The 20,574-nt window shown below is 47.6% G+C and overlaps 1 protein-coding gene across 6 annotated transcripts in view; it reads right to left on the reverse strand.

The window, feature by feature from the left end:
• Window positions 1–20,574, reverse strand: part of ADD1 (adducin 1 (alpha)) — a 107,445-nt gene that overhangs the window by 14,644 nt on the left and 72,227 nt on the right. For 3 of the 6 annotated variants that reach the window (XM_011936736.1, XM_011936735.1, XM_011936739.1), the window contains 7 exons: window positions 17,756–17,899; window positions 17,552–17,650; window positions 16,650–16,826; window positions 10,133–10,477; window positions 7,423–7,524; window positions 6,664–6,753; window positions 270–426 (listed from right to left, as the gene is read on the reverse strand). In XM_011936736.1, the coding sequence (XP_011792126.1) occupies window positions 270–426; window positions 6,664–6,753; window positions 7,423–7,524; window positions 10,133–10,477; window positions 16,650–16,826; window positions 17,552–17,650; window positions 17,756–17,899 (1,114 nt within the window). Of the gene's footprint in view, window positions 1–269; window positions 427–5,837; window positions 5,931–6,663; window positions 6,754–7,422; window positions 7,525–10,132; window positions 10,478–16,649; window positions 16,827–17,551; window positions 17,651–17,755; window positions 17,900–20,574 lie in introns of all 6 variants that reach the window. The other 3 variants (XM_011936738.1, XM_011936741.1, XM_011936740.1) reach the window with 2 other exon arrangements.

The raw sequence follows: 20,574 nt of genomic DNA on the forward strand, positions 1-20,574 counted from the left end.
GTCTCGAACTCCTGACCTCAGGTGATCCACCTGCCTCGGCCTCCCAAAGTGCTGGGATTAAAGGCGTGAGCCACCACACCCGGCCTGCAATTTCTTCCATTCTGGCCTGAGTGACTAGGTTGGAAATGAGTACTGGATAAAGTTCTGGTTTGACTTTGATGCATGTGACTATTCTTATCACCACCCACAGCCAGCACCTGGACCACAGAGAAGCTCCCAGGGCACTTTCACCTCCTGGAGTGGCAGTGCCCAGGACCACAAGCACTCACCTTCAGAGCCCTTCTGTTTCCGCTCCACCTCCCTGCGGTACTCCTCCAGCTCGCGGTCTGTGAGCGTGGTGAAGGGGTTGGGGCCCGTGGTGCTCACAATGACGTGGGGCTGGTACTCCTTCTCAATGATTGCCTTGGAGGCCGTCACCAGCTCTCCCTGTGGATGAAAGGCATGTCTGGTCTGCAAGAGCCCAGTCCAGCGGGGACTCTCCCTCCTCCCAGGCAGGCTACAGGCAGGGCGGGGACAGGAGGCTTTCCAGGAGCAGACACCCCTGAGACTGCACTGCCATGGGCCCGAGGCCTAAGCTGAGCTGCAGCCTTCAGTGGTAGATAATGGAAACACAGGTCAGTGCCACGATGAACAGACATTAACCGCAGAAGAAATTTTACAGAGCCTTCCAGGTTTCAGAAGCAAAAGCCCAATGCAGACCCAAGAGCACAGAGCACCTCAGGGAGGGTGCCCGCTACTCCTCTCTGTCGAACAGAAGGGGAAGAGGCCCTTTCCCGTTACTGTTTAAAAGTCAGTAACTTTTCCTCATGACATCAGAAACTGTCACAAGCTACAAGACTCAGCATAAGGCATGCTCAGAGCTTTGCTTATATTCTAAGAGCACAGGTAAGTTCTGTTCTTTTGACTATGGTTAGTTTTTAACTAGTTCCTGGAATTTATCCCAAAACATTCAGAGATAACAAAATGTCCCAAGACACCAGTGTTTAGCTGAGGAATTTGGAAAACTGAACATTTGTACCAAAGAAAAAAAGAAGAAAGCAAAGCGAAGCACAAAGGCGGCTCACAGATGACACCAATCTTAAAGCAGGAGGGAGCCTGAGGCCAACACAGTGGGCCGGGTGGGTGGGTGTCAGGGGGTGAGGTCCACTCACAGCCACCTGCCCCAGCACAGTGCTGTGCCCACAGTGCAGCCTGATTGGACCAGGGGCAGGAAAATGTCCCCCAATTCCCTGGAGCTCGTTTCCTTTTTTTTTTTTGAGACAGAGTCTCGCACTGTCGCCCAGGCTGGAGTGCAGTGGCGCAATCTCAGCTCATGGCAAGCTCCACCTCCCGGGCTCACGCCATTTTCCTGCTTCAGCCTCCCGAGTAGCTGGGACTACAGGTGCCCGCCACCACGCCCGGCTACCCTGGAGCTCACTTCTAAGACAGTTACCCAGCACTTACACACATGCACATGACTGAATGACAGCTTCCAAAACCAAATAAAAACAGGAGAATCCACAATTCTTTGGATGCCAAGCCTGGTCCTTTAGTGTTCCTCTCAGTGAGGGGTGAACACCAGAGATAGTGAGTGTCCTAGAAGGGCTGACTTGGGAAATTCAACTCACCCGGGCCGACTGCTCCTCAAGCAGAGACGGGGGAGCCTGGACTGACTGGGATGGGCTGAGGGGTTACCAACTAGCACGCTGCGTACCCGGTGCTGACTAGTGACACAGAGCCCAGAGCCCAGAACCCCGGCAGGGACAGATGGACTGCTGGAATAGGCAACCTTTGCCCGAGAGCCTGGAAACTCTCGACAGTCAACAGGTCAAGGGGAACCCTCTTCTGAACCAGGTCTGACTCGAGGCCCATTGACTTTTCGTTAAGAAGCTGCCCTACCTCACCAAGACAGGAAACTGAGTCCTGTCTGCCATGTGTTAGCCCTGTGGCCTGAGCCAAGTCTTTCCCTGACCAGAGGCCTGCCTCACTATCTGAAGGAGGACCGGCTGGGCTGTCCACTGCTAAGAGCCCTCACACGATGGTACCCTAGAGACGGTATCCCAGCAAAGGCAGTTTGGCTGGCTGCACCTGCATCCTGATATCACTGCCAATGAAATGAGAAGCTGATACAAGAGAAATGCTTAAGTTCATTTCAATCAAATGGTTAAAATCAGTAAAGGAATCAAATATCAAGAATCAACTATCAGGCCAGGCACAGTGGCTCACACCTATAATCCCAGCACTTTGGGAACCTAAGGCGGGTAGATCACCTGAGGTCAGGAGTTCAAGACCACCCTGGCCAACACAGCGAAAACCCGGCTCTACTAAAAATACAAAAAAATTAACCAGGCGTGGTGGTGGGCACCTGTAATCCCAGTTACTCAGGAGGCTGAGGGAAAAGTATCACTTGAACGCGGGAGGCAGAGGTTGAGGTGAGCCGAGATTGTGCCACCGCACTGCAACCTGGGCAAGAGAGCAACGATCCGTCTCAAACAAACAAACAAAAAGAATTGACTATCAGCCAGGCACCACAGCTTATGCCTATAATCCCAGCAGTTTGGGAGGCCAAGACAGAAGAATTGCTTGAGCCCAGGAGTTCAAGACCAGCCTGGGTAACATAGTGAGACCTCATCTCTACAAAGAATTTAAAAATTAGCCAGGTGTGGTAGCATGCACCTGTAGTCCAGCTACTGAGGAGGCTGAGGTGGGAGGATTCCTTTGGCCTGAGAGGTAGAGGCTGCAGTGAGCCATGATTGCACCACTCCACTCCAGGCTGGGCCACAGAGTAAGATGCTGTCTCAAAATAAAAATAAAAATCCACTGGCACCAGAGACACCAAAGCCCTTGTTCCCAATTTTGATGCCCCAAAGGACAAGCGGGGCTCTCTCATACTGAGACAGCTGAAGCCCGAGGCACAGCGCAGCAGGTCCCTGCCTCCAGTGGTAGAGAGCGCCCTCCTCCAAAGACCACAGCTAAGGGCCAAGCTGCTGTCAAGACCAGTTACAGGAACAGAGAATCACATTCCTCTGCAAGAAAGGACACAGAGCAATGACTGAGATGCAGAGAAACATACGCCACTCGTGGACAACCCAGGCAGGAAACCAGGATGTACCTAGCTTCCCTTCCTGCCACTCCCCTCACCTCCCTGTCACCTGACAAGGCTCTAAGGCAAAACACAGGCCCAGTAACACTTTCTGTACTTGACTGAGGCAGCCTGGGTGGAACAACAGCTCCGCCTGAGGTTGTGCAAACTGTGCTAGCGGCTGACCTCTCTGAGCATCAGGTTTTCATCTACAAGCAGGGCCGACTTGGATCTGGACTGGCATTCCCAGTGCTACACCATGCACAGGTTAGGTGCTCAACACAGGTCAGTGAGAGAACCGAGGGCTAAGCTTACTGCCCCTCTGCATTTCTACCACACAGCATGAAGGGTGGCAGGGAACAGCCCCCGGTGAGGTGCACATGGGAACACAGAGTCCTTCCCTGGGCTGGACAGCTTGCAGTGTAGACACACATCTTCATCTCTAATCCTTCCTTTCACTTAAAATTGAATCCAGAAGGCAGCCAAAATTATTTCAGGTTATGCCGGATGAGGTGGCTCACACCCTAAAATCTCAGCATCTTGGGAGACTGAGTCAGGTGGACTGCTTGAGCTCAGGAGTTTAAGACCAGCCTGGGCAATATGGCCAAACCCAGTCTCTACAAAAAAATACAAAAATTAGTCAGGTGTGGTGATGTGTACCTGGAGTCTCAGCTACTCAGGAGGCTGAGGTGGGAGGAAGGAGGATTGCTTGAGCCTGCGAAGCAGAGGTTGCAGTGAGCCAAGATAGCCCAACCACACTCCAGCCTGGACAACAGAGTGAGACCCTGTCTCAAAAAATACATATATATGTATATGTATTTCAGGTTACATGTTATGACACCCACAGGAAAGTCAACACAGCCTTCGGCTGGGCTTAGAACTCCTGTTTGAACTCTGACTCACTGTCCCTTCTTCTGTCAGAAGGCAACACTTGTACTGTGGGAATGGCCATCGCCAGTGAGGGAGAAATGGAAGGCAAAGGAAAGTCCTTTCCAGAAAATCCCCAGCTCCCTAAGTCCCAAATACTCATTCCTCAGGTTCTCAGACGGGAAGCAGGCTTCTATGTGCTCGCCGCACTGGGGAGGGGAGTGTGTAGGACACAGTCCTCCTTGCTTGGTCAAGGAGAAATTCAACTTCTTAACATGCAGCGCCATGTTCCAAAAGGAGCAAGACTGTCTGTGCTTTGAGGTTCACATGAAAGGAAGTGGAACAATCGCCCAGTAAAGGACTCCCATGGAGCCAAAGCACATTCTCACCAAAAAGAGGGTATTTTAGCCAGTGTGGGATAAAGACCAAGGGTGCAAAAGTGAACTTCAGATACAAGGAGGCAGAGAAAACACAAAGCTGGAACAAAGATTTCTGTCCGGGGGTCAACCTCTCTTCCTGTGGGGTCAGTGTACAGTGGTATTCTCTGCTAATTACACCTGGATGCAGCACTCGCAGCGAGCATGGTGTTCAGAAGGTAGGGACCCTACCTCTGTCGTTCAGGAACCACCCGGGTGACTGTGACACACACCCACATCTGAATACCACTGGGACAGAGCACACAAAGGTGTAACTGGTGGTTGAACACGGCGACCCAGGCTGCTTTCTGGAGAGCCCTAACAAGGTCCTCAGTGCTGCCCTCATGTGGGCTCTACACAGGAGGCCAGCTGGGCTCATGGCCTGCACAGCCCTCACACACCTGAGAGAAAGAATAACTGACAAGACCACAACAAAGTGCCAAAAGATGAAAAACAAGCAATAGGCAGAGTCATCTTTCTCCCCTGCTCTGAGAAGTTCTTCCAAGAATGGCAGCCGGAAGTATGCTCTAAGCACAGGGAAAAACAGGACCTGTGGAATTAGTACGTAAATATGCAAAATAACATTATTAGCAGGGATTACAGACAGGAATTCAGAATCTTTGCTACAAACCCGCTTCTATATGGGAACTGGAACACCACTAAAGTGACATGTGCATCTCAATGAAGGTGTGTCAAGTGAAAGAGACAGTTCTGGAAATTTCCTTTGACAAGAATATAACCATGCCTCTCAGCTAAGACTCAACCATGTGGTCAGGCACTTTCTGCCCAGGGCAGCAGCTCCTGCACACTAGCAGCCTAATGCTTAGGGAAGGTTTCCTTCTATGTGGGTGGGTTCAGACAGATCTTCCACCTACTGCACACACTAGATACGCATGCACAGAGGGAAATTACGATGTGGGGTTTCAAACTCTCCTAAGTCTTTCCGCTCTGCGGCATTTAAAAATGTTATTTAGGGTTTATTTTTGAGGTAAATAAATACATTTTATCAACAAGGGCTGACAAAGACTGTCTGAATTCCCATTCCTCTGAAATGACATCTTTCAATGATATGACCTCCAGTGGCTACATTCATGACATTTACAGTCAAAGCTGAACCAGCGAGGGTGGAAGGGCACTCAGGAGTGGCCGCTGCCAACAGCAACAGACTGCCCAGAAGAGCCTGTCTGCAGTCAGCATCGTGGAGAAGGCAAAGTCCCATGCGGAACTGCGGAAATGCACCATATCGCTCAGACTGGCCATTTCTCAGCAACAACTTCGAATGCTGGAGATTGTTATCACACCTCATACCAAGTGTTTTAATTAAAGAATCAAGCACGTAGAACAGAACCTTCTGTACAATCTCATAAACAGTTTAAAGAGCCATTTGAAGCTACTTCAGTAACTAAGACAATGCCTGAAGAGAGGAGACAGGGAGCGGGGAAGGGAGGGGAGCAAGGCGCATAGACAGGTAGTGAGGACAGGGCGGTGAGTACCTTTCTAAAAGAGAGAGATTTAGCGGGACTAAAGGTCTGCTCTGTAAGCTCGAGCCCTTCGATAGTTTCCGTACAGTCAGAGAGAGGTGCATCCTGAAACAGTAAACTGAGTCACCAGAGCACACCAGGCCCAGCCTGTGAAGTATCAGCTGAGAGCACAGGGTGGAGCTGGCTAAGAGCATGCAGCAGGGATAGCTGTCAACAGTAAATGTGGCGGTGAGATGGCGGGACGTGCAGACACTGAACACGAAACCAGGACCACGGCTGGCCAAATCCAACAATCGTCTACCCCTGCAGAGTCAGGTGTTAAAGCATTAGGTGGCGTATTAGTTTTCAGAGATAACTACTTACACAATTATCTTCAATGCCACAAGGTAGAGTCATTTTGTAGAAATGTGTGTGAATGTGCACCACATTTACAGGCACCCAGCCCTCTGCAACCCAAGCAGCACTTTGTTGCAGACAGCAATATGTACCATAACAAGAGTCCCTTAAACCCGCCCTCTCCTAGCACCTTACACAGAATGCTGCTGAACCCGGGCCAAATCTAAGCCCCAAAGCTGGTGGTGTATGTGCCACCCTCATATATGCATGCATTACAAGGGGCGGGGACCAGACGGGTGGACACAGCCCTCAGCATGCTCGCTCCATCTAGAACTCAAGGAAAAGTGCCTGGACTATTTCTCATCATGAAGGTTTTAACAAAGGTAACTGGTTGCCTAGAATACTTACCTCATAAAGTCACTCTCTCAATTTCATAATAACTTTGGAGAAGGCGGTCACACAGCCACCACCCACTCATGTCAGAGACACTCTGGGCTCTCACCTGGACGAGGCTCCTGTCCATCACTACACCACACAAAACCTGGGACTGAGGGCCAGCCGTCTTAATGTCCTGTAAATTCTGCTCTCGGATCTGAGGATAGGAAGGAGAGGCACATATGAGCGGTCCTGAGCAGCCATGCTGCCTGGGAGCCATGCTGCCGTGCACTTGGGCCCCAGCCACATGGAAGCTACACTTCAGCTCTCCCCGTGCCCTATGCAGGCAGGACAGCCCCATGTGTTCGGAGTGAGCACCATGCCTGCTTAGTGGCGTGTTGGTCTGCAGGGATGGAGACTATTCCCAGCTCCCTACATCTTTCAGATGCTTGGGCAGGGCTCCTGTCTCTCACTGTCATTAACTTGGTGTCATTAACACTCTCTGCATGTCCGTTGTCTAGTGATGTGAGCACTGGCAGGGCTCCTGCTCTGATAAACCAAATGCCACTCATAAGTCTTTGAACGAACCCTGAAAATCAGGGACAGGAGTCTGCTCTTGGTAAGAACAGGTTTGCAGCTTCCAGTTCTGACCTGTGAGTAAACATCAGTTCACGAATCAACAGGGCCCAAAAAAAATGTCTGCTGCTCATACTTCACACTGATGGTAGAACAGCAGCAGTGGGAAGAGATGGCTTCAGCTACAACAGTGGCAATAACAGCAGATGTCCTCTGCTAGAAGCAAGCACACCACCCCACCCACCAAAGCAGCTGGCATCCCTTCCAATCCCACACCCAAGCCCCCACTGAGTGCCGACGCAGGACACACCTTGTTCCTCATCTCCTGGACCTCTTTTGGGTTAGTGTTCAATGGAACAAACAGGTTAGGGACAGCAGAGGTGGAAGTTCTATGTCCATCCTCTTTAGTCCACTGTAATATCAAGAACAGTTGAAAAGTCAGAATTATGACAACAATAAGTGACATAGCATCCAATCTATTCAGTTTATCTCACATCTGGTCATGCACTGAACATCACAGAGAGGAATGAACCAATGACCACATCTTCTGGGTCACTCAGCAGAGTCGCCATGGGAGCAGGATGCAGCCACATGAAGATCAGTTAATAGTGGAAGTCAAAGTCATGACTGATGGAAAAGGACCATCTGGAAAGCCCAGCTGAATCTGGGTCACAAGGTAGGCTGACGACAGAGCTGAGCCCCATAACCCTGGGACCAGCAGGGGAGGCCCCTCAGAGACCATTGGTTCACCGCTCTGAAAATCATCCAACACCAAAGCCAACTGGAAGCATGAGATGACAGGGTCATGAAAAGCAATGTGATGCTGCTACCCGGGGGTAGGGAGGAGCCTGCACCATGAGGCAAGAGTGGGCATCACCAAAGTTTTGTGTTAAAATAAATGACAGCATCAGAATGCTCTGTCTGCGTAACTATTTCAACCCAAGAAAATTACTGTACGGACACTTACACAGTAGCTACCTGGAAGAAGAGTTTGGTGATGTCGAATATTTTATATAACTTAATATTTTTGAGTGTTACAAAAATATCCCAAACAAACTTGAAGCGCTTCATGAGTCCTTAATATTTAAAGGCTGTTTTAGTATCAGTGCATCTCGTCAGCATGCTCAGCCGTCCACTCATAATTTTTTTTTGGATCGCCAATCAAATTTGAGATTTTTCATCAAATTCTAAGGCATGAGTAGGCACTGAACATTAAAACAAGCCCATCTTCGAGAGCAAATGTTATGCCTTTCAGAATACTTTCGAGAGGCAGTAAGATAGCCATAAACCATACAACTTTAAAAAAAAGCAACAAAACCGTCAAATGCTGAGCCACTGCGAGGAGAGTGTGGAATGGGCATGGAGCTGTGGGTACTCACTGATGGTTATCTTCTCAGATAAAAACAACTCCAGCGTTTTATTAAAAATAATTTTTAGTCAAAACATTCAAACAGCAACCTCAGAAACTTGAACACATTTGAAAAAGTAACAACAGTCATTATAAATGAAAAGATACCAACCTGGGAGCACTGCATGGAATCTGTATCCCTCCAGAACAGTAAGAAACAAATTTAAATGCGGAGCAAGGCCTCCCCTTGGATGTACACATTGACTAAAAGGCCTAAAAGTGACTCAGTTGTTTTGCAAGCTAATGGTAAATAAAGCTCGCGCTGCTGCCTCAACACTTGGGGAAAATTCCTCATGGCAACTCAGCACTGTGCTTCACATCAGCCACAGAAAGGTGTTTTGGGTTTTTTTTTTTTTTTTTAATAAGGCCCACTTCCTTTAACAAGTGAAACAACTAAAAAATAAACAAATGAAAGAAAAGGGGAAGACAGGAAGGTGGGGAAAGGAGACAAGGAGGGAGGAGAGAAGAGGAGAGACGCACTCCCACGCTCGGAGCCCCACGGCCACACAGGGTCCCTGCCCAGGTGCCATGGCCGCTCAGGAGCACAGAGGCTTCTCACCAACTGCATCAGGAAAACACCAGGACCACCTGGGGAAGATACAACTTTTTTCTTTAAATAAATCTATAAAGTAAAGCACTGTTAGAAGGGGAAAAGAAAGCCCCGCTTTATGTATTTGGTTGCCCAGGTTTTAGGAGCATCGAATCTAACTTCAGCTGAACTCCTAATGAACTAGTCATGCATAGATGAGTCTGCTTCAGCCTCTGTCTCCTCCATTCCAGGGGCTTCTGGAAACGGGCCTCTTCTACAGTTTAAAGCAGAGCTAGGTGGACTGTTAGAGGTAGGTTACAGGAGGAGTAAAGACCGATCTTCAGAGGAGGTCTCTCAAGGCAAACGGTAACTGAGCGGCATTACCGCTGAAACGAAGCACCCTTGCAGCGTCTGTCGCTGGTGCCTGCAGATGGCCTGCGCTGCACTTGGGTCATGCCGCACCCAGCAGGAGTCAGAAGATGACTCACCACTATGGCCGTCTACTCACATGCAACAGTCCATGCAGAGGGCAGCTGGGGGTGTGCATTCGGAGGCTTTGGGATAGAAAGCAGGGGAGTAACACTAAGGGCAGGGGACAAGGGTCAGCAGAGAACACGCCAGGGAGCCACGAGGGAAAACTGCTTAAGAAAACACTGAAGACTTAAAGAAGAAACTTTAGTGACTTGAAACCACTGGAGTCCACAACACTAAAATATGAGGTTTAGGACTGAAGTATCTTTTTGTGCATGAAATGTTAAGAGTCCCTGAATACAATTTGAATTAAATCAGAAGAGCTCCTATTTGTAGGTTAATACATGTACACTATTTTGTATTTCTGCTATATACGGAGATACACTGGAACTATTGCGGAGTCACATTACATCTTAAGCAGTTTCAAGTAGACAGTATTACCCGGATTTGAGTAATGCATTCAGTGGACTTAGGTTCAGACTACAAGAAAGTGAATAAGGAAGGTTCGCTTTACACCTGGGTCAGAAAGGCTGGATTCCCAAAGCCTCCGAAGCCCCAGCTACCCAACTTGCTCTACGTCATCTAACTATGAACAGTAAGGTAGGCACAGACCAAGCAGTTGGTAATACAGCTTGGCACGCAGACACCGGACGAGAGAGACTGCAGCAAGGGTTTCACGTGATCGTGTGTAATGTTCGTCCACACCTTAGTCTTCGACTTGGGACTGCTTCCATTCTGCCCCTCCTCGGAAGCTTCATCACCCCGGCCAGAGTTCAGCCATCTTGTCTTCTCCCGCTGCTGCTTCTGAAAACTGTGTCTGAGAGGGGAGCAAGTGCCCGAATCACCGTCACTAGCAAAGGAGTAACCTGTGACACTAGCAGGAACCTCCACATCGCTGTATTTTTTAGACTTCTCTCTCAGAGCAGGGTATCGATAAGGGTAGCCAGTTCTGTAGCCCTAGGGTCCAAGGAGAGTGAAAGACAGTCAATATTCCAGATCTCAAAACAGGGTTTCACTTTGGAAAATCATGTGGAAATATCCACAAAAGTTGAACACATGCATACCCTATGACTCAGCAATTCCACTCCTAATTTTATACCCAACAGAAGCAAACATGTTCACCAAAAAGCCAGGTATTAAAACGTGAAGAGCAACCCTACTCCTCGTAAACCACAGTTGGAAACAACCCAAAGGTCCATCCATATAGGAGATGGATAGTGTACTGTCTCCATAAGATGGCCTAGAGAGACACAATGTGCTCCAAACCAACCACGTGGACGACTCTCGTGAAGGCAAAGCTGAGTGAGAGAGACCAATCTGCAAAGAACATAGACCATGTAACTCCATTCATTAAAAGTGCAGAAGATGCAAAACAACCTTTGTTTTGGTTGTCCTGGGAGACAGGACAGTTGTCACCCCTGGGATGGGACAAGTGAACTGAAGGAGGTGCTGGGGGTGTTCTGAGGTGCTGCTACCGTTGCTCTTATTGACTGCTGGTTATACAGAGGGTTCGGTTTTTAAAAATCAACAAACTGAACACTTGCGGTAGGTGCACTCTCTTGCTTACATATTTCAGCAGAAAATTAAAGTTGAACACCCAAACAGGGCTTACTTGCTGCCAGCTACTGTGCAGGTTATATTCATCAACCTACTTAATAGATTTTTACCTCTTAAGTTACAGTTTAAATACTGTGATAATCTTTAGGTAAGTAAGGTAAATAAGTATACTCATGACAACTGGTTCTCAGCAAAATTACTTTACATCTGAATACAACAACATCCAAATTCACCTCCAGCTCTGCCTCATGACCATGTGTTCTGTGGTAAAAGACGGCCCCACTTACTTCACGCCTCTACTGGACCAACTCGTCTGCAGAGTCCTCCCACAGACAGCATCTGTAAGGGCAAGGACGGTATCCTCTGCATGTCTCCTGGCCAGTGCTTAGCACTTGTTAATGTGACAGACAGACTTCAGAGTGGCCCCAGGCCCCTGGCTCCTGTAATCCCCTCCCACCTTGAGCACGGGTGAGATGTCTGACCTGCTTCTAAGTAGTGGAGTTCACAAAAGGTGATGGTGGCCGGGCGCGGTGGCTCAAGCCTGTAATCCCAGCACTTTGGGAGGCCGAGGTGGGCGGATCACAAGGTCAGGAGATTGAGACCACGGTGAAACCCCGTCTCTACTAAAAATACAAAAAATAAGCCGGGCGCGGTGGCAGGCGCCTGTAGTCCCAGCTACTCAGGAGGCTGAGCCAGGAGAATGGCGTGAACCCAGGAGGCGGAGCTTGCAGTGAGCCGAGATCGTGCCACTGCACTCCAGCCTGGGCGACAGAGCAAGACTCCGTCTCAAAAAAAAAAAAGGTGATGGTGCGCTGTATCACAGAAGAGTGTAGCACCTGTCTTGTAAGTCTCTCTCTCCACTGCTGGATCTGAAGAAGCAAAGCTGCCAAGAATGCTTCAGCCCTAAGAAAAGGAATTCTGTCCCCAGTCTAGAAGAGCCTGGATGTGGACCCTCTGAGTCAAGTCTCATAATGAGAACCAGCCCTAGCCAACACCCCGAATGCAGCCTCTATGAGACCCTAGGTTGAGTTCGTTGTGCCTGGACTCCTGCCCCATAGAAGCTGGGAAATAAATGGCTGCTGCTCGAAGTCACCAGGTCTGTAGTGATTTGTTGCACAGCACAGACAGGTAATATAGGGGATGCTGAAGAGCTGTCTGCTAAACAACCTAACAGATTCACACCTGAACCAAGTCACTCACAGCACCTTCACAATATATCACAAGAGAATTAGGACTTGGAAGGACTGCATGGGGCCAGATACACAAGAAACTTCAGTGGCCCATGCCCTGCTGGCTGTGGTACTCTAGAAACATACCTCTCAATTCAGAATTCTCTCTCCCCTCTGCTCTTTTTGGGGGGCCACCTTCATTACTAATCATTCTGTCAATATATTTTTTAAATTTTTTTTAATTTAATTTTTTTTTCAAGACAGAGTCTTACTCTGCTGCCCAGGCTGGAGTGCAGTGGCGCCATCTTGGCTCACTGCAACCTCCACCTCCCGGGTTCAAGCGATTCTCCTGCCTCAGCCTCCCAAGTTGCTGGGATTACAGGCACGTGCCACCACACCCAGCTAATTTTTTGCATTTTTAGTAGAGATGGAGTTTCACTGTGTTAGCTAGGACGGTCTCGATCTCCTGACCTGATGATCTGCCTGCCTCGGCCTCCCAAAGTGCTGGGATTACAGACATGAGCCACCATGCCCGGTCCCCCATAATTTTATTTACTTATTTAATTTTTTTTTTTTTTGAGATGGAGTCTTCTTTGAGATGGAGTCTCACTCTGTCACCCAGGCTGGAGTGCTGTGGCTCGACCTTGGCTCACTGCAACCTCTGCCTCCCGGGTTCAAGCGATTCTTCTACCTCAGCCTCCTGAGTAGCTGGGATTACAGGCACCCTCCACCACACCTGGCTAATTTTTGTAAAGAAGGGGTTTCACCATGTTGGCCAGGCTGGTCTTGAACTCCTGGCCTCAGGTGATCCGCCTGCCTTGGCCTCCCAAAGTGCTGGGATGACAGGCATGAGCCACCACGCCTGGCCTACATTTTTTTAAAAAGGTAATAACAATCACTAATGGAGTTGTTTTGGGTTTTACTTTCATAATTATCCTCAGAAAGATAAGGTAAATGTCTGTACTGGCAATTTTCCCATTTCTGAGCATGCTTTGTTGAGGAATAATAAAAGATAATGACTCTGCCATAAAGACTATCTGCAGAAAAACACAGTTCTTATTCATTCAAGTTTCCTCCTGCTTAAAGAGCCAGGACTCAGTAATCTCCATAACTTCAGAATAAACCACCCAGGACTCATCAACATCATTTTTTCCTGACACCATATGGATTTTTCTTTATTCTTCCCCTTTAAATGCTGTTAAACCAAAATCAGAAGTAATACTCAGACCTCAGAACTACTACCTGGCTTGTAGTTAAAAATATGGATTTGGGTCAGGCATGGTAGTTTACACCAGTAATCCCAGCACTTTGGGAGGCTGAGGTGGGAGGACTGCTTGAGCCCAGGAGTTCAACACCAGTCTAGGCAACATGATGAGATCCTGTCTCTACCAAAAAAAGAAAGAAAGAAAAAATATATATGGATTTGTTCCTTCTTTGAGAAACTGAAATTGTATCTTGACTTTTTTTTGTGGGGGGAACAATTTAGCATTTTTTTCTAACTGTAGAAGTTCCAATGAAATATATCTCTCTTTTTGAAATTTTTTTATTTTTTGTGGAGAGGAGTCTCGCTATGTTGTCCAGGCTGGTCTTAAGCTCCTGGTCTCCCACCTCAGCCTCCTGAAGTGCTGGGATCACAGGCGTGAGCCACTGTGCTTGGCTGCAATATACATTATAGTGTGGAAATTGGCAACTATTCTCTACTTAGTTATTAGCAAACAACATATATGCCAATCCCAATGCTAAATTAAAACATGGACTATGATTAGTGATTCCTGTCTAGTTTATTTCTCATAAATTATATGGCCTTCTAATGTTAAAACAATCTGTACACATTAAGGACACTGAATAAACATTCATCATGCTTTTTGTAATGAATGTTTTACTTATTAATCATTCATCCTTCTCTTCCTCCCCTACCAAATCAAGAGTTTCTGCCTGATTTTGACCTTCCCCTCTAGGACGTGCTTTCAGCGCAGTCTCTGGTGGCTGCTGTGCATCCTGACCCCCTCTCCCCTCTTCCTTACACTGACTTTAAGTAGAAGAGCAGCGAAATGTTGCCGTATTTACCAGGAGGCAGGGGCTGTGTAACTGGTCCAACCCCAGCCCTCCTCACCTTGTGCAGCCATGCTGAATGACCTGGCTCCTGACACACACCTGGGCCATGGCTGTCCCACTCTCAAGCTTTCTCCAGCTGTGAGTTCCTGCAGCTTCACTACCCTGGCTGGCCACCCAACTCTAAGTGCTTCTTCAGCCTTCTTCATGAGTTCTTGCTCCTCTTCCTACTTCCTTGACCAATCAGCACCCACCTCTGCCTGCAAGCTCTCATCATGCCTATGACTGCACAGATCACAGGGGCAGGGCTCATTTGGGATTCATTTGTCCATCTCTCTTATTAGGTCATAAACTCCTGAGGGCAAGAACTGCGTCCCGTTCATGACTCAACAGTAGACAGTCAATTAATGCCATCAATCTTACTGATTATATGAGCTTTGAAAAGTTACGCTAGACTCTGCCTTCTCTGTTCCTCTGTCACTGATTGAGTCTACTCCACTGATTGACTATCGCACCCGGGCAGAAAACCCTCAGTTTTTCCTTTCTAGCAGATAATATTCATCACAAGTGCAAAGAATTTCAGTAAGAACATTTAACATAGCCTGAATCAGACCAATGAATTCTCTTTATTCCAAACCTTCAGGAAAGTTAAACTTCCTGCCTCCTGAAGCCACCCATCTCATCTGTGATCTGTGATCCTGTCCAGTACTGGCTGGCAGCATACAAGGACACTGGCCCCTCTGAGGCCTTCTTTCCCCACACTGGCATGTCCTCACATCTACACCTCTTGAGGTCACGTGGTGTTAGGATGGACCACTGGGACCCCCATTGAAGAGGTCTGATGTGCAGCATGGAAGGGATCTGCTCCAGAGCCCTGTGTCTGATGACGTGGCTGCAGGACTGAGACCCCAAGGGCAGTGTTCTAATACAGCTCTAGGAACTGAGTAATGATCCTGATAAAGTCAAGATGAACCTGAAAGGTGCACGTATGGTGCATGTTCCCATCTCCCCACTCCCGTTGTCTGCAGCTGTGCTGTGGCCTCTTCACGCTGTCATCCTTTTTTTTCCCCCAGGCTTTCAAACTCAGGCTAAGATCCTACCTATTCTTTGAGATCATTTCCAAGGGCTACCTTCCACATAAAATTTTCTTTCCAGTCCTTGCAAAAGAATAAAATTCTTCACGGCAACCCTGTAACACAGAACACATCCTGCGTGTCCTCCTATCACAGTGTGGGCTCACTTTCCTTGTGTGCTAGAGGCCCCACAGGCCTGCCCTCTGGACCATGCCAGGTTCTGTCCCTGCAATAAGCAGCTCAGGGGCTCCCACACCGTGGATAGGGAGTGGATACCCATGTAACACAGTCATCAGGCCCCAAACAGCCAGGACTTGCTGTTAACACAAAAGCCTAGGTACCTGACTGACCTATTAAGCACCACCTCTCTCGCCTGCTTGTGGGACGGCGGGGACTGAGCTGATGCAGCTGGTCATCCAGCAGCCTATGCATTCTCTGTGCTCTTGTCCCCACTGAGTCCAAACACAAAGGTTATCTTTAAAAAATAAAACAGGCCGGGTGCGGTGGCTCACGCCTGTAATCCCAGCACTTTGGGAGGCCGAGACGGGCGGATCACGAGGTCAGGAGATCGAGACCATCCTGGCTAACACAGTGAAACCCCATCTCTACTAAAAAATACAAAAAAACTAGCCAGGCGAGGTGGCGGGCGCCTGTAGTCCCAGCTACTCGGGAGGCTGAGGCAGGAGAATGGCGTAAAAACCCAGGAGGCGGAGCTTGCAGTGAGCTGAGATCCGACCACTGCACTCCAGCCTGGGAGACAGAGTGAGACTCCATCTCAAAAAAAAAAAAAAATAATAAAACAATAGGCCGGGCGCGGTGGCTCACGCCTGTAATCCCAGCACTTTGGGAGGCCAAGGCGGGTGGATCACGAGGTCAGCAGATCGAGACCATCCTGGCTAACACAGTGAAACCCCATCTCTACTAAAAATACAAAAAATTAGCCGGGCGTGGTGACGGGCGGCTGTAGTCCCAGCTACTCGGGAGGCTGAGGCAGGAGAATGGCATGAACCTGGGAGGCGGAGCTTGCAGTGAGCCGAGATCACGCCATTGCACTCCAGCCTGGGTGACAGAGCGAGACTCCTTCTAAAAAAAAACAAAAAAAACAATACCAGGAACCCTTCACCTCTATATTTTATTGTAATTTACTGCTTCTTCATGACTTTGAGGGTGAAAATATTCAGATACTGCATAAAGACAGCAATCTCACTTGCTATAAGAACACCAACACTGGTGCTTTTAGATATAAGGTTTATCATCAAGCAGTGGCACCACTCTTACCAGATTATCAAGCATCCGCATGAGGGCTTCAAATTCCTGCTCACCAATCTGCCACTTTGGAAGAGATCCAGTCCCTTCTCCTACAGGAGACCCTGGGGAACGGGACTTGGCTTTGTACTTCTCAGGATCCAGCAGGACTAAGTTGTCTGGTCCTCCTGCACTGGCCAGAGTTCGAACCTTTTCCAAAACACACACAGCATGGCTTGAGTTCCTTACTGAGATCAAAAGGGTCAGATGACTTGAATAAAATTGCAGGTTTCAAGAGAAACCAAATCTCTAGAGTGTAAGAATAGAAAATGTAGAATGCATAGTGATAGACTGATCACAAGCTTACTTTCAGATGTATTTCTTTAGCATGACAAAAATACTGGGCACCAAAGTTGGCAGAGAAATGAGAAAACACAGCACCTTTCAGGATCCTACAAAGGACCTGGGACCTCACTACGCCATAGACATAAGTCAAGAAGCAAAGGGGAGAACATGAACTAAGGGCTGACAGAGCAGAGGGGAACTCACAGCTGTAAGCTGCAGGCAACTCTCTGAGTCTCTACTTCTTTATGCCTGCTTTTTCAAAGGTACTGTGGGGGGTCACACGACATCACGTATGAGATGACACACGCTAAGCACCTGATGCCAGGCCTGGTACACACCAGTACTCCATAAACGGTAGTGACGGACATATTTGAAAATTTAAAAATTAGAAATGAAAAGTCCAGTAATCCTTTGCCAACTTCAATCAGTGAAACAGCATTTGTCCTGATCAAGTCCCAAATGCATGAGCTTATCTTCGGCAAAGAGATTGCTCAAAGACTCCTCTCCTACTCAGTAAGTATCAAAAAATCGATGTGAACCCCAGACACATCTAAATAAACCGCAGAGTGATTGGAATGGCTGTCCCCTACCTGGATCTCACAGGCAACCACAAGGTTATGGATGTAATAGAAGGCCTCCTCAACGCTCTCTCCAACTGACACGAGCCCATGGTTCCGGAGAATAAGAACCTGAGGGGAAGCAGGAATGCTCTATGGAGCTGGGCAAGAAGACTGGTCCTTTGCTTTATTCTTCTTTCTGCCGTACTTTAAATACCAGATTAGACGCCTACTGACCTTGCTTTTAGGCCCCAGATTTTTCTGAATCAAAACTTTTTCCTCTTCATCAACCAGAATGCCATGGTAGTCATGATAAGCCACTTCTCCAAGGGAAAGTGCCTCTGGGGAGATTGGCAAGAGGCCACATTTCATCGCAGAGACCTAGAGACCAAATGGTCGCCATGAAGAAGGAAAGCCGGGGTTACACAATGACCAATGATATGGTAAATGCTTTCCTCGCAGAAATAAAATAGGAAGGGAAGTGTTTTTGTTCTCTTCTTGAAAACAAATCAATCTATGAACTTAAGACAAACTTGACTTCCAGTGCTAACAATTCACACTTAAAAACAAAATTATCCTTAAATTAGGAGAGCTTCAAAAGAAAATCTACATCTTTCTAGACTTTTTCCCACTGATTATAAGTGCTGTGTAAACCTGGATTTAATTATACAATGAGCACTGCATCTAGTGCAAGGAGCAGACCACAGACTCCTCTGAGGACTCAGCACATTTCAAAAGAAGGCTTCCCGTCAGGTATGGTGGCTCACACCTGTAATTCCAACATTCAAGAGGCTAAGGCAGGTGGATCACCTGAGCCCGGAAGTTCGAGGTCAGCCTGGGCAACAAAGAGACCCCCATCTCTACAAATAATATTTTTTAAATTAGCCAGATGTGATGGCATGCATCTGTAGTCAAGAGGCTACTCAAGAGGCTGAAGCAGAAGGAATCCTGAACGCAGGAATTCAAAGCCAGCCTGGGCTACATATGAGACCCTCATCTCTTAAAAAAAAAAAAAAAAAAAAGGAGGAGGTTTTCCAAGTGCTCTAAAGTTTTGTGTACTTTTTATCTTAGGTTGTAGATAACATTGAAACACCTAAAAATTAGATGAAAGCAAATTTATACAAGTTTGTGTATATATATAATTACATATATACAATTTATATATAATTTCTTATATAATTTCTCTACATGTAATTAAGTAAAAATGACTCTCAAAGAGAAAAATCTAAGTGTTCATAGAGTCCTTAAGTTTCCATGACCGGGCGCGGTGGCTCAAGCCTGTAATCCCAGCACTTTGGGAGGCCGAGACGGGCGGATCACGAGGTCAGGAGATCGAGACCATCCTGGCTAACACGGTGAAACCCCGTCTCTACTAAAAAATACAAAAAAACTAGCCGGGCGAGGTGGTGGGCGCCTGTAGTCCCAGCTACCCGAGAGGCTGAGGCAGGAGAATGGCGTGAACCTGGGAGGCGGAGCTTGCAGTGAGCTGAGGTCAGGCCACTGCACTCCAGCCCGGGCGACAGAGTGAGACTCCATCTCAAAAAAAAAAAAAGTTTCCTAAAATTCCCCAGAGTGGCCTCAGAATATGCCATTTCTGAAGGTCTTCTAAAGACAAGACCTATAGACAGCAACATTAGGACCCTAAAGTAACAGGCTTCAAAGATTCAAAAACTATCTTTAGGTACAACAATTCCATACAGAAAAGTTCATCTAAAAAGACAATACCACATTTAACTCCTTCCACAGTATCAGCTCTCATACAAGAAATTTCTTTACCAAGCAAAATTATTTTGGTAATTTTAAAAACAGGCTGGGCGCAGTGGCTCGTGCCCATAAATCCAGTAATTTGGGAGCCAAGGCGGGCAGATCACTTGAAGCCAGGAGTTCAAGACCAGCCTGGTCAACATGGTGAAACCCCATCTCTACCAAGAAATACAAACATTAGCCAGGTGAAGTGGCATGTGCCTGTAGTCCCAGCTACTCAGGAGACTGAGGTGGGAGAATCGTTTAGAACCCAGGAGGTGGAAGTTGCAGTGAGCCAAGATCGTGCCACTGCACTCCAGCCTGGGAGACAGAGTGAGATCCTGTCTCAAAAAAACAAACAAAAACACATTACATGGTAGCTGTTCATAACCATACTGTCAAAAGTACCTTTAATACTTCTTAAAAATCCATAAACATTTTAGTGGCTGGAGTGACATGCATTCTTCCAGGAAAAAAAATCACATCATTCACACAATGATGTATCTATTAAACCACGATGTTGACATAAGAACCTTACGTTCAGAGTGAAACAAACCAGAGATAATATTCATCCAAATAATCCAACACACATGACATTAAAACATCAAGATCAGGTTGGGCGTGGTGGTTCACGCCTGTAATCCCAGCACTTTGGGAGGCCAAGGTGGGCAGATCACTTGAGGTCTGGAGTTCGAGACCAGCCTGGTCAACATGATGAAACCCCATCTTGACTAAAACTACAAAAATCAGCCAGGCGTGGTGGTGTGCACCTGTAGTCCCAGCTACTTGGGAGGCTGAGGCAAGAGAATTGCTTGAACCCAAGGGGCAGAGGTTGCAGTGAGCTGAGAGTGCGTCACTGCACTTCAGCCTGCGTGACAGAGCAAGACTCCATCTCCAAAAAAAAAAAAAACCCAAGATCAATTAAAATACATTACTGAATCAATAAGGTCATCTGTTGTACAATAAAACCCAAAAGTCCTTACACAGAATTGGTGATAAAAAGCATATTTCTCAAGTACTGTGCTTTCACATGACTTTGAGCAGATAGCCTGCACGTGCACTTTCATACGGAGAGGTCTGGGGCTTTGTCAGGGTGGCCCGTTCATACCAGAAGGGGCAAGAGGAGGGTTCCTGAGCAGCCTGGAAGCCAATTATTAAATGGGATATATGGATATATGGATCCCTTACAAGGAAAAAAAAAATTATTTTAAGAAAGTCACACCGGGCACGGTGGCTCAAGCCTGTAATCCCAGCACTTTGGGAGGCCGAGACGGGCGGATCACGAGGTCAGGAGATCGAGACCATCCTGGCTA

This window comes from Colobus angolensis, unplaced genomic scaffold, assembly GCF_000951035.1.
Source record: "Colobus angolensis palliatus isolate OR3802 unplaced genomic scaffold, Cang.pa_1.0 Scaffold157, whole genome shotgun sequence".
Classification (NCBI taxonomy): domain Eukaryota; kingdom Metazoa; phylum Chordata; class Mammalia; order Primates; family Cercopithecidae; genus Colobus; species Colobus angolensis.